Below are 12,284 nucleotides of genomic sequence, written 5' to 3' on the forward strand. Positions count from 1 at the left end.
GATCAGGCAGCGTACACAAGGAATGACTGAGGTGCCTCTAAGTGGAACACAGTTGGCAGAGGTCATAGGTCAGAAAATCACAGCCCAGCAGCTCACCACCTCCCATTTCATCATTTGAATGAGGATTCTTCTCTGCCCAATTAAACAAATAGGGCTTACAACTTTCATATAGATTGAGAGAGAAATTGTTGCACAAATTCAAAAAAACACAGAATAGATTGATTATGTTTAAGAACATTTGCCATGCTCCATGTCCTACAGGCAATGAGGACAAAGGAATTTGGGGGGGGGGGGGGGGGGGGGGGGGGGGGAGAGGAAGGTGGTGGAGAGAAAGGCGGGTTGTGAAGAAAATCTCACTAACAGTATGAAGGATGCACCATGAAGAAAAGTGAAAAAGTAGGGAAAGGGTAAATTAGAAACAGATCTGTAGATGTGAACATTTTGCTTTGTTCTTCCAAGTGCCTTTCAGAAAAGGAGGACACCAGAAAAGCAGGTACAGGGAAGGATAGGTTAGATATTCTGAAACAGAAATATTGTAAATAATCAACTCATGGTGTTGAACCCAGACAACTACCCAAGCTGAGATTATTTTGACCTGAGATTGGCAAGAGTTGGGTATTGGCATGATTGCCACCTATGGTTGGACTGGATTTAGAGAGATTTATTCACATGACCATCTCTTTCCTAGTGCCACTGGAACATTTTGTGCTGATGGTCACTTAGTGTGTCAATTATTCAATATGGGGAGTTACGTTACTCACAACCCTATACACTTCGAAAAGACATGCTATCCATTGCCCTATTTCACTGGAGCTGTCAGTTATGGTTGGGAGCTTTCATCATGTAACTGTCCAGCTTCGAATGCCCCATTCCCATGTCTCTGCATCTCCTTGGCCAGTCTTCCCACAACAACTCAGAAATATACAGACTTTGCTTTGCCTGATTGACAATCAAGGATTATCCAATTAAACAGCATTTTAGCCCCCAACTCCAAGATTATTCCTTGCTGTCAGTTGAATCTTTACCAGTTTGGAATAGTACAAAGAAACTAACGTGGAATTCTAGAGACTTTGAATAATCCGGAAGAATTGATTAGATTAGCTGTTAGCAAGGAATGTACGAATAAGGGAAAAAAAAATTGGTGAAGGATTCCTTTTTATTTTGGCTGAATGAGTTGCCTGGTGTTAAATCACGAAAACAAGTAATTCCTTAAAGGTTACCATGATAATGCTGCAAGTCGTGTTGGCTGCGTGTTTATCAGCAAGTATTGTTCCATTGCACGGGTCCTCAGTATCTTCAGTCATGCATAGTCTCTCTTTATTCACCCTGATGGGCTGGACGTTTCCTAACCCAACAGGGGGCAAAGCCTTTTCTCCACTTGGTAACCTGTCCCACACAAACAATCCATCGTTATTGTCTCGGTGCAATTTCACTAGATGAATGTGAAAACTAGTAACTTAAGTTAGAGATGAAAATTCAACCAGCGTTTTCAGTGAAGGGAGTTTTAGTACCATCACTAAGTGAAATAATGTAAGTAAATAATTATTCATTTCACAAGCAGCTGAATGAGGTTAGGTATAATGTAAGAGAAAGGCAGAATAAAAGCTCCCCCTAATGTTCATCTGTCAGCACGGCCGCATGAGGCACCAAGATGTGATTAGATTCTTTACCCTGGACTGCAAAGTCTTCTAGTTACTCAGTAAATAGTGGAGACCTATATACATGATGGTCAGTGGAAGCTACTATGGTTACGGACTCCCTACACTTGGAGATCTCATACCCCAATGACAGGGGTACATCAGCGCAGGATGAAACCATGAGAGAGTGGTGTCATGATGCCTCCCATGTGCCTGAATGTGACCCCCTACTGGAAGACTGCATTGACCCCATACTCAAAATAAACTCCATGAGCGTTTTTAGTCAGAATTTAGGCAAGCTGGACAACCTCCTGAGCAGGTACTAGAATTCCTGCCCAGACAGACAAGGCAAGGACTGGAGATTTGTCAGGCCACACCAAGCAAGTGCGGTACCCTCCCACTGACTCCATAAACTTCAACTCGATTAGCACTGGGCAAACACTGTTTCGCACAATTCCACCAGGATTGTAATGAGAGTAGTTTCTGTATCTTTGTAATAATCTGTTCTGCAACTGGTATCAGAATAATTGTTTAAACAATGTAGAGAAAGCGTTAATTTGTATACCAAACTGCCAAGCTGGAAATATTCGGTGCAAACACTAGGGATAAGTAAAGGAAAACACTTTATCAAAGGACTGAAACTCCACAAGCTTAATGAATGCAAAGCTCAAGCAGAAGGTGAAGACTATAAATGATCAGGCAGCCAATTCCTCAAACTGAGCTCCCAATGGGGAAGGCATTATTGAAGAGAGCAACTGTTAGTGCCTGCAGCTTTGATCTCTGGTCATACTTCCTGAGAGCAGAACCCTTCTCTGGGATAAAGGTTTGATAGAATTAGCCATTGTACCTTATCAAAAATAACTTGATGCTGGATCAAATGAAAGTGTGAGCTGCTCTGGGATTGTCAACTTTAGCAACTAAAATGTGACTTTCTCAAGTTGCAGGAGTTGGTGACTCATCCAAGGGGAACAATTGGAATCTAACTTGACCATCAGGAAACAGACAAGATTGGATAACACGTTAGTTTTTAAACTCAGTTTGATCTTACTCTGTATTATGTCAAAGGAGAACAATAGTGTACAGGCTATAAAACCAGCATTAGGATTCTACCCTGGTGAACTTGGCTTCAATAATATCTCCACCCACCACCAGGCATGCAGACAGAACAGTAAAGCTGAGACTGTAGTGTACAAATGGACTTCAACACTTACACAAAATCATCGGATGAGTTTCCATTCCAGTTGCCACACAGTCCACATATTCTTGATTGCAACGATTCAGGGACATTGATTTCTACAAAACCTTTCCCATACCAGGTGATGCTAAGATCTTCCAGTAAGTTTAAAGTTACATAGATTCCTGTTGAAAAGAAGCACCACAAACTCTGTACCTAGAATAACCTGGCTGAATTTTGCTGCACACCTCTGCACAATCTCTCACAGTGCAATACCAGACTAATGTTAACTTTGTTAAATATGACAATGCTTTCCAGATTTCTAGATATCACACACTTGCATTCCTCCTGTTAAACTTATGAAAATCTTGGATGATAGAATAAGAATGTATAAACATAAAAACAGGAGGAAGAATCGATCATATGGCTGCTCAAGTCTGCCCCACCATTTACGATGTTAATAGTTGATTGTATGCCATCACTCCACTTTTCTGCCCACGCTGTACCTCATTTGGAAATCCAAGTATACTGCATCCACGGGCTCCCCTTTATCTAAGGTTGTGTTCTCACAATATGCTAATAAATATATCTACCATAATTTCCCTTTTTCAAAACTATGTTGGCTATGCCTGACCAAATACAGATTCTTAACAACAGATATCAGCACTTTCTTGACAACCGATGTGCAATGAAGCTCCTCCTCTGTTCATCCTGTTCCTCTTGTTGGAATGTACCTTGACTATACCCAAGCCAACTCCTCTTTAAAGGATTGAAATTCTTTAAAAAACCTTTCGTTTGAGTTTTACCTGCCAATCTTTGATTTCTATTCCTCTACCAGACCTGTTTTCACACTGTTGCAGTTAGCCCTCTCCCACAATTTGGTAATTTTAGTCTGGATTGCAGGTCTGTTTTTAAATATCTAATCTAAACCTTACGGGAATTTAATCACCAATCCCTAAACATTCCCCTCTGTACACATGATCCGACTCTTGCCCCAATACCAGCCGACCAATGCCTCCATCCTCATTGGAAAATGTAGTGATCACAAAAATCCTTTCAAAAAAGATTCAGAACCTCTTTCCCCTCTATCTTTTACACTATCACCATTGTTATTATTCAGATAATTGAAGTCCCTAACTATCATTACGCAAATGGTTCTTGCATCTCTCTAACTTACTGATAAATTTTGCTCCTTTATATCCTTTTCATTAGTCATTTGTGTATTGATTTTCTTAAGTGATGTAATGATGCAGTGCTGTCTGTCTCTTGGTGTGCATCATAGCCTTGCATTTCTCCCCTCCCCTGAACTTCTTGCACTTCTCCCTCTCCCCCCACCCATTTGAAGCCTGGTTCTTCCTGCAACTTCCCACCTTCACAGCCTCTCGATTCCCTGTTGGTAGACCCCAGACCTGGCAGGTGAAATTCCCTCAAAGCTTCTTAGCATTCCCAAGTACGGCACTCATGTTTCGCCTTGGCTATTGCTTCAACCTTGTGGCTTTATCCCCTCCCCTCAGCTTTTATTTCATCCCTGTGATTTAGAGGCCTCTGCTGATCTGTTAATCATGAATGTTTTCATTACTGGTGACTATACTTCAAAAGTACCTCTCTGGCTGTAAAACACTTTGCGGCATCCTGAGCTCATGAGAAAGTAAGTACACGTAAGTAATTTTTTTCAAAATCTCTGACAAGGCAGTACTGAAATACAAGGGTTTAAGTAACTTGAGTGTACAACCTGAGCTAAGTGTCAGTCCTGGATCAGTTGGTTTACTTTACTGTTAATATTGAGTCAAAACATTCTAGGTTTAATTTCCCACACTATGACATTTGAGCACAAAAATCAAAGCTGACACTTCAATGCAGTGCTGTGTGACTACTGACCTGTTGGAGGTGCTGTCTTTGGAATGAGATGTTAATGCAAAGCTCCATTTGTCCTTTCTGGTGGATGTAAAAGATCCCAAATGACTTTTTTTGAAGGGAAGGGATTTCTCCCTGGTACCTTATCCAAAATGTTTCCATCCAAACACATCACAACACAGATTACCTGATTATCATCTGTTTGTGGGGTGTTGCTGTGCACAATTTGGCTGCCACATTTCCTACATTAAAGCTGTAAAATGCTTGGAGACCGCCAATGGTTGTAAAGGGTTGTAGATGGTTATAAATGCAAGTCTTTATTTCAGTGACTGCGCAACATCAGAAGCAACTTCCAGGATTAAAGACAGTGGTACATATTGACTGTGTTAAACAGTCAAGAATGTGGTAATTTGTTCATGGAATGGAGATCATCACTGACCCGTCCTGCATTTATTGCCCATTCCTAATCACCCAGAGGCCAGTTAAGAATCAACGGTCTTGCTGTATGAGGGTTTTGAGTCGCATGTAGGCCAGCCCGGATAAGAATGACATAATTTCCTCTCCTAAAGGGCATTAATGAACAAGGTGGACTTTTACAACAATCAACAGTGTTGCATGGTCAATATTAAACTAACTTTTACTTTATTGAGCTCATATTTTATGATGGGATTTGAATCCTTTCACCCAGAACAAAACCTGGCTTTCTGGACTACTAGTTCAGTAAGATTATCACGACAGCACCACCTCTCCCAGGTATCATGTCAAATCAAAGGACATTCCCAAACCTGCAATGTACTTGAGTTACTCATTGAGAGAGAACACATCATTTAAAGCTATAGACCAAAAAACATTCACCTTTCTAACCCAGTTTTGGATAATGCTCCAGAGACAGTAAGGCAGATACCTCGGAGCTGCCAGCTTTGTAATCCTTCTCTGCTGAATAAGCTGCATACCTGAATGCTGGATGGAGATGCCTGCTGCATCAGCATAAGGAAGGTCTACTTCTGTGTTGTTAATTCGAATTTGATTCTTTTCTGTAAGCTGGATTGTTCTATTTTCAATCTTTACAATCAACTTCTTTATCCCAGGCTCAGTGAGACTGTCATTCCAATTACTCTGGTAAACTACCTGAGGAAAATAAGTTATCATTAGGAAGCAACCATAACTCATGTTTAAATTCGAAATTTAAATTTAAATTAAAAAGCCACACAAAATCTACTCGTTACTCGCCATTGGAAGATTCAGAGGCAATGGGAGCGGTATATTTGCTCAATGAGGATGAGTTGAGTTTTAGTTGTTGTACCGCTTTGGAGTAAGCAGATTGCAACTGAGGTTCTAAGTGAGACCAAGCCTCTGAACTGAATGTGGGCGCAATAATTGGGAGTGGAGCTGAGGCCAGGGCCTAGGGGTTAACGTCTGGTGAGATTGGCCAAGAGGAAGGTGGTAGAGATGGCTGGGTGGGAGCTATGGGGTTCATGGTAAGAGGAAGGCTGGGATTGGAAAAGCTGGAAATAGAACAGTTTTGGGAATGGCCACCACGATGCGAGGAACATTACTGATGGGAGCAGAAATTTGTACTGTCATTTGTCCATCGCACACTGCATGGCTTCAGTTCAAATGTCACTGGATGGCAAGTGATCTGGTCCAAATTGACAGCGTAAAACCCTGTCGCTGTCTCCAGTCTGGAAGGATTGGGTATTATTTCCTGTCATTGGTTCCAATCTTCAGTGCCTGGTTTTATAGGGACTTTGTGACAGAATGGGACAATATGTCCAAAGATACTTGACAGAGATAATTAATGGTGACTTCTCATCTGCTTCACATTATCTCTGTCCCAGATTCAATCAAACTATTGAATTCTCAGCCGTCACCTCTGACAAAGCACATGAAATATCTTCTGACACCCAGCTTGGATGGTAATACAAAAGGGTGGTATTTTCTTGGCCATCTGACCTATGTCCTATTCGATGCACAATTCCAATGGCTGCAATGGGGTATAACAGGCAGCCAAAGCCATACTGTCTATTCTACATGACTGTCCAAATCACCTTTCTAGTTCTGAATAATTTGTTAAAGAGATCCATACACAAACACTGTAATGAGCCCGCGCAGGCCCCACATTGCTAAAGTTGGTGAATTAATTCTCTTCAATCTGCCGAGTTCATGATACAGCCCATCCAGTTTGTGAGTGAGGTAGACAAAGCTGTCCGTTGCCTCCCTATTGTAAATGCCCTGTATTCAGTGTTTGCACTGAAACTCTGCACTGTTGGAAGCTTTTCTTGTATCGGAGATACCACTGGGCTGAATCTGGTTTCCTTCTGTTGAGGACCTCTCTGCTGTGTCACCAAAATTGTGGAAATCCTGACCAAGGAGAGCAACATGAGGCAGGTTGAAAAATGTGTCCTTAGCAAGAGTAGTTTCCGTCTTTATGGGATGAAATATAGTCAGCAGGTACCAGGAACAGCATTAGCTCGGGATGGGCAATAAATGCCGGTGTAATCAGTGATACTCACATGCTGTAAATGAAAATGAAACAAATCCTAGAACAGTGCCACAGGATGAGATGGGGGGTGGTGTCAGTGCTTCCATGTTTCTCATGGTTCAGTTCAATGGTGCCTGTGATGCCTCTGTGTAACATCTTTATTTAGTTGTAAAGGCAAGCATCCACGTTCCCATAATCTGTGCAATCTGTATATCTGTATAGAAATCACTACTTACATATGAAGTTGCACTGTAATAATAGAGCAGAAATTAGAAACTCACTCCATGAAGTGCCGCATTTGAAACATATTGGATGATGTACAAGTGATGCTGCTGATTGTGGGAGATGTGCTGACATGATCTGCCATGGATATCACACATCCAGTGTCATTCTTCTGCAATTCCTCTGTGATATCCCAAATCTAACTATGCCTAGATCAAACCCTCTTTCTGCTTTCTGCACTTTGCCTTATAGAAGAGATTTCTTGTACAACACACACCCATTACAGAACACAGGTGATTTATTTTAACTGGAATGAAACTTGAATGGATCCTATGATGAGTGATAAATTCCATCAATTATCTGTGTGATGAAGATAAAGATTGTTCCTATTGACTCTGAACAATAATCACTGAATACTGAATGGCACGGGATATTTCATTGATGATAAACTTCATAAACATTATCAAGTACACCTGCATCAACAAGGGCAAAAGGATGAACATCAATAAAGCAAGCACCAAATGCATCAGCATAACAAAGGTAATATTAACATGGAGAGCAACAGTGACCATAACATCACAAATATTACACACTGTCAACAGCAAGAACTGAAACATCAATAGTACATGTGTCACCAGCAACAACATCAACAAAACCATTGTGAATGCTGCCAATACCAGGAGTAGAATTTTCCCACACTGTGGAGGCAGTGTGAGAGGAGATGAGTTTGGATGATAGAGTGTAAGGATGACTCCCTGATATAGTCCCCTTATTTTTACATTTCCCGGAGTTGGGAGTGCATCAGTAATGCCAATGCTGGGCATCAATGGAAGATAGTTAACACAAGTGATGAAGTAATTTTCAGGCAACTCCCAAACAGTCTGCAGGTTTATGGAAAGTGGACAGTGAAATAGCTCTGTGGAGCTTGGCATCCCGTCACGCTTTATTTACAAGTGCATAGCCTCTGGCAACAACACTGCCTCTCACCGAGTCAAGCATTCCACATCTCAATATCCCTGACACCCGCCCTTTTTTTGTCAGCCAGGGCTCCCTGATGGGACCAGATTAACAATCGCAATCAGGGAACTCCTACGAGGTCCAGTAAGCTGACCATGTTACAGTCACTAGAGGCAGGACGTTCTGTACTTGCCTACTCACTGCAGACAGCAGAGCGCAGGAGGACAAAGTGCCCTAGGATGGAAGTGATATTTTAATTTTGAAGGATCAAACTGGCCATCAACTTGCAACAGCTCTGCAAAACAATGTGCCCACCAGATATGATTGGCTGCCAGTTGCATTATTAGCACCTTGGATCTTGTGTTGCGGTCTCCTGCTATATTCAGAGAACCTGAGCAGCACCCAGCTTTGACAAGGAGGCTACCAGCTACCCTTCACTTCAGGCCCTCCTGCAGTTGTGAAGTGTGAATCACTGAGGCAATTTACTGATCTCAGAAACAACCCTGACACTGGGTGTTTGATCCTCGTGGCAAAATGCAGATCAACATATTGGAACCAATGGTTTCCATGCAGAGATTTCTTAGAGTGCTTTATAAGGCAGAAAGAAGAGAAATACCACACAGTGTACTTGGTGGTGAAATGGAAAAAATACTTGGAGGATGAGGTAGAAAACAGCAATTTCTTTTAAAGGAGGCTTTTGAATACAGGAGGGAGGAAACTTGATAAAAACACAATTGTAGTTTTTTGTAAAAAGTCAGAGGTCACAATGACACCAGGTTACAGTCCGCCAGGTTTAACTGAAAGCACTGCTCTTTCCTAAGTCTGTTGGACTATAACCTGGTGTCATGTGATTTCTAATTTTTTTCAGCCTTGTCCAACACCGGAACCTTCACATCATAGCTTTGTGTAAAACAATGAATTGGCTAAAGTTAAAATACTATGTCTAGTATTGGGCTGCCAATTAATAAAAAGGTGAATGCCATGGGTGGCCTACAAAATAATACCAGAGACAAGAAACTACAGTTCAAAGACTTTAGATAATGGAGCTATTATGCTGGAGCAGAAAAGGCTTTAAAGGATTTATCATCAGGTAGAGTTTTGACAGAACATGCTGTGCTTATGGAGCAGAGTTTAAGATTGTCAATTTCAAATTGTCACCAAGAGGGTGAGAAAAGATGTTAGGAGAAATTTCTTAGGAATAGTTGTGTTGGAGATCATTGCACTTTTAATGGAGCAACTGAAAAAATGAGTAAAGGAGAAATGAAAGAAAAGCAGGACAGTAAAATTGATCCTTGAATGACGATAAAGAGCAGTATAAACAAACAGGAAGGAGAGGTGCCTGTCAGTGCTACGGACCTTTACAAAATGCTGCTGTTCCTTTATCCTCTTCTTCATGTACTGAATATAATGCACTAGTCCCAGGAAGGAAGTTCCGGAGGGATAATCCACTACAGCCAGGGGGACCATGGAGAATAAGGAGTAACTCAATTATCAGAGAAACTAAGTGCACATATGGACAGACAGGGTGGGGACTCATGGAGTGGAGACGCATAGCTGAAGAAGGTTCTGGGGAGAATGGTAGGTGAGGGGTTTGGAAAATTGTTTTAGTAATTCAGTTGAACACAAACAGTTAATATAGCTTGACAAGGGCAGGACAATTAGAAAATGGGACTCCCTACAGGTAACATTGTCTGTCACAATCTTCCAAATGGGTTTTTTTACTATGAAAGGCAGAGGTAAGATTGATTTAAAAAAAACAGTAAAGGGAGCTGTAATGGATAACAACAAGGCTAGATTAAGGTTTGGGCTGCAATGGGCAAAGCATTTGAATACAGACAGGCATTGATAGGCAAGTGACAGCAGTGCCCTGGTAACAGCATGGATGTGGCAGAACATCCTCATCTAGTCAGGTCAACATATACAGCTTTCAAAGCACAGAGACCAAGCATCCAGCCCAGCAGCTTATGCTCCACAGAGCATCGTCCCATTCTTTTTCATTTAATGCTTAAATTCTTTTCTCCACCACATTTATCTTGCTTCACCTAAAATGCATCTGTGCTACTCATCTCAGTTACTCCTTGTGATGGCATGGTCCACATTCTAACCATTCTGTGGGCAAAGAATTTTCTCCTCATTCCCCATTGGTGAGCACTTCATATTTATGGCCCCTGCTTCTGGTCTGCCATGTAAGTGAAAACATCTCCTCTACGAATACCATGTCAAACTATTTCATAACTATAATGAGTTCCAACAGCTCAGTTCTCAGGCTTCTCTTTCAGAGACCATGAGTCTGTTCAGTCTTACCCAATAAGTGCATCTTAGTTTTAGTGTCATTCCAGTGAATAATTTTAGTGCCTCCTCCAACACCTCTCCAGTACATTTTTACTGTACTTCATGTGATCAAACCAGGATTAATATATCTTTTATATGCTTTTAAATTCTGTCCCTTTAGAAATAAACACCAAAGGTTTGTTTGTTTTTTAAAACATATATAAGCTTACTTATTGTGTCACTACTTTCATTAATTTGTGCAACAATATCCCCAGGTCTCTGTTCCTCATTTTCTCATTTGGACTCTTGATTTTCCAAGAAGTATGGAGCCTCCTCAATTTCCTGACCAAAACATATCACGTTGTTCTACCTGCATTCAATTTTCAAGTACGTTGCCAAATATTTGCATACAATTGTCTTCTTCTGTATTAATTACCCCCCCCAAGCAAGTTGGTGAGGATCTGTAAGCACTGGAATGCTCCATATTGTGTTGCCAATAAATAGTGTGGGTACTGCCTTGTCTAAATATTGTGCACACACTGGGTAGAGAAATGGACAGAGCTTCCAGATAATATTGATTCTATCTCCAGTTAAAGAAATGACAGAACAAGTCAGATGGATCAACAATATTACACATTTATTTCCCTGTGAAACTGTATTAACCTCGCTCCTCTATTCCCACAATCCAAACATCTCCCTTCAGGTAACTGCCCATCTATTTTTTGAATCACTGGATGAAAATTTTCAAGGTGTAAGATGCAGTGTTATAAGTCCTTGCTGTTGATTGGAGTCTGGCCCAGGAGTAAAGTGGCTGCTACCATGTATGGTCTAACTTACAATATCTAACAAGAATAGGATTACAGCCTCTCTCTTCCACTCAATCTTACCGACCACTGAGATACATTCTGTCTCCCCCTCAATAAATGATGCTGAACATGAATGATAAAACGTTTCTTGCTGATAACTCCCGCTCTCATAGAAAGGGGTTGCTCCTTTTTCTGAGCCAGTTTGCCTTCTGCTTGTGTGGTTCACTGAGACCAATAGCTAATTCTGTGGGACTCACCCCAACCATAAATACCACAGCCCCCTTGTAAGTGGCGTGTATCCCCGGTTGCCTTTATTATAGGCTTAGATAGGAAAATGGTTTGTTTACTCATTGCTTTAGTCCACTTTAGATAGGACAAAATTGGCAAAATCAAAACGTAGCACAACTGTCAAATGAATGATACTTACATTGAAATGATTTGACACACAATCCTGGGCTAAAAGATAGGCACAGGTTCCATTGAGGTTAGAGATGATTCCATCAAAGGTCGTAAAGTGCAACTCTCCAAACACAGTGCATGAAGCGCCCTCTGCAGGAAGATAGCAGTATAGTGAGCAATGTAAGAACAAATTTAGAAAAGGTCAGAGCGCAACCAATTCTTCACCACCATGTTAATTGCTATTTTGAAGTGCAATTATAGTGGCTGTGCAGGCAAATGAAATGTGGCTGGGCCCTAGCTAGTGTTGTCAAATAGAGACACCGAGGGTATCAGGTGCATAATTCTTTGAAAGTTGCATCATAGGTAGCCATGGTGATTAAGAAGGTGTTTAGCACACTTGCCTTCATTGCTCAGACCATTGAGAGTAGGAGTTGGAATATCATGTTGAGGTTGTACAGGGCATTGGTGAGGCCACTTTTGCA

General features: G+C 41.3%; 1 protein-coding gene across 7 annotated transcripts in view; it reads right to left on the minus strand.

Annotated features, from left to right (window-relative positions):
- Positions 1–12,284, minus strand: part of LOC132824379 (von Willebrand factor C and EGF domain-containing protein-like) — a 325,791-nt gene that overhangs the window by 8,721 nt on the left and 304,786 nt on the right. For 5 of the 7 annotated variants that reach the window (XM_060838784.1, XM_060838782.1, XM_060838783.1 and 2 more), the window contains 4 exons: positions 11,831–11,952; positions 5,619–5,793; positions 2,849–2,996; positions 1,221–1,386 (listed from right to left, as the gene is read on the minus strand). In XM_060838784.1, the coding sequence (XP_060694767.1) occupies positions 1,221–1,386; positions 2,849–2,996; positions 5,619–5,793; positions 11,831–11,952 (611 nt within the window). Of the gene's footprint in view, positions 1–1,220; positions 1,387–2,848; positions 2,997–4,689; positions 4,747–5,618; positions 5,794–7,239; positions 7,362–11,830; positions 11,953–12,284 lie in introns of those variants that run through there. The other 2 variants (XM_060838787.1, XM_060838788.1) reach the window with 2 other exon arrangements.

This window comes from Hemiscyllium ocellatum, chromosome 18 (genome assembly GCF_020745735.1).
Source record: "Hemiscyllium ocellatum isolate sHemOce1 chromosome 18, sHemOce1.pat.X.cur, whole genome shotgun sequence".
NCBI classification, from domain to species: Eukaryota; Metazoa; Chordata; class Chondrichthyes; order Orectolobiformes; family Hemiscylliidae; genus Hemiscyllium; species Hemiscyllium ocellatum.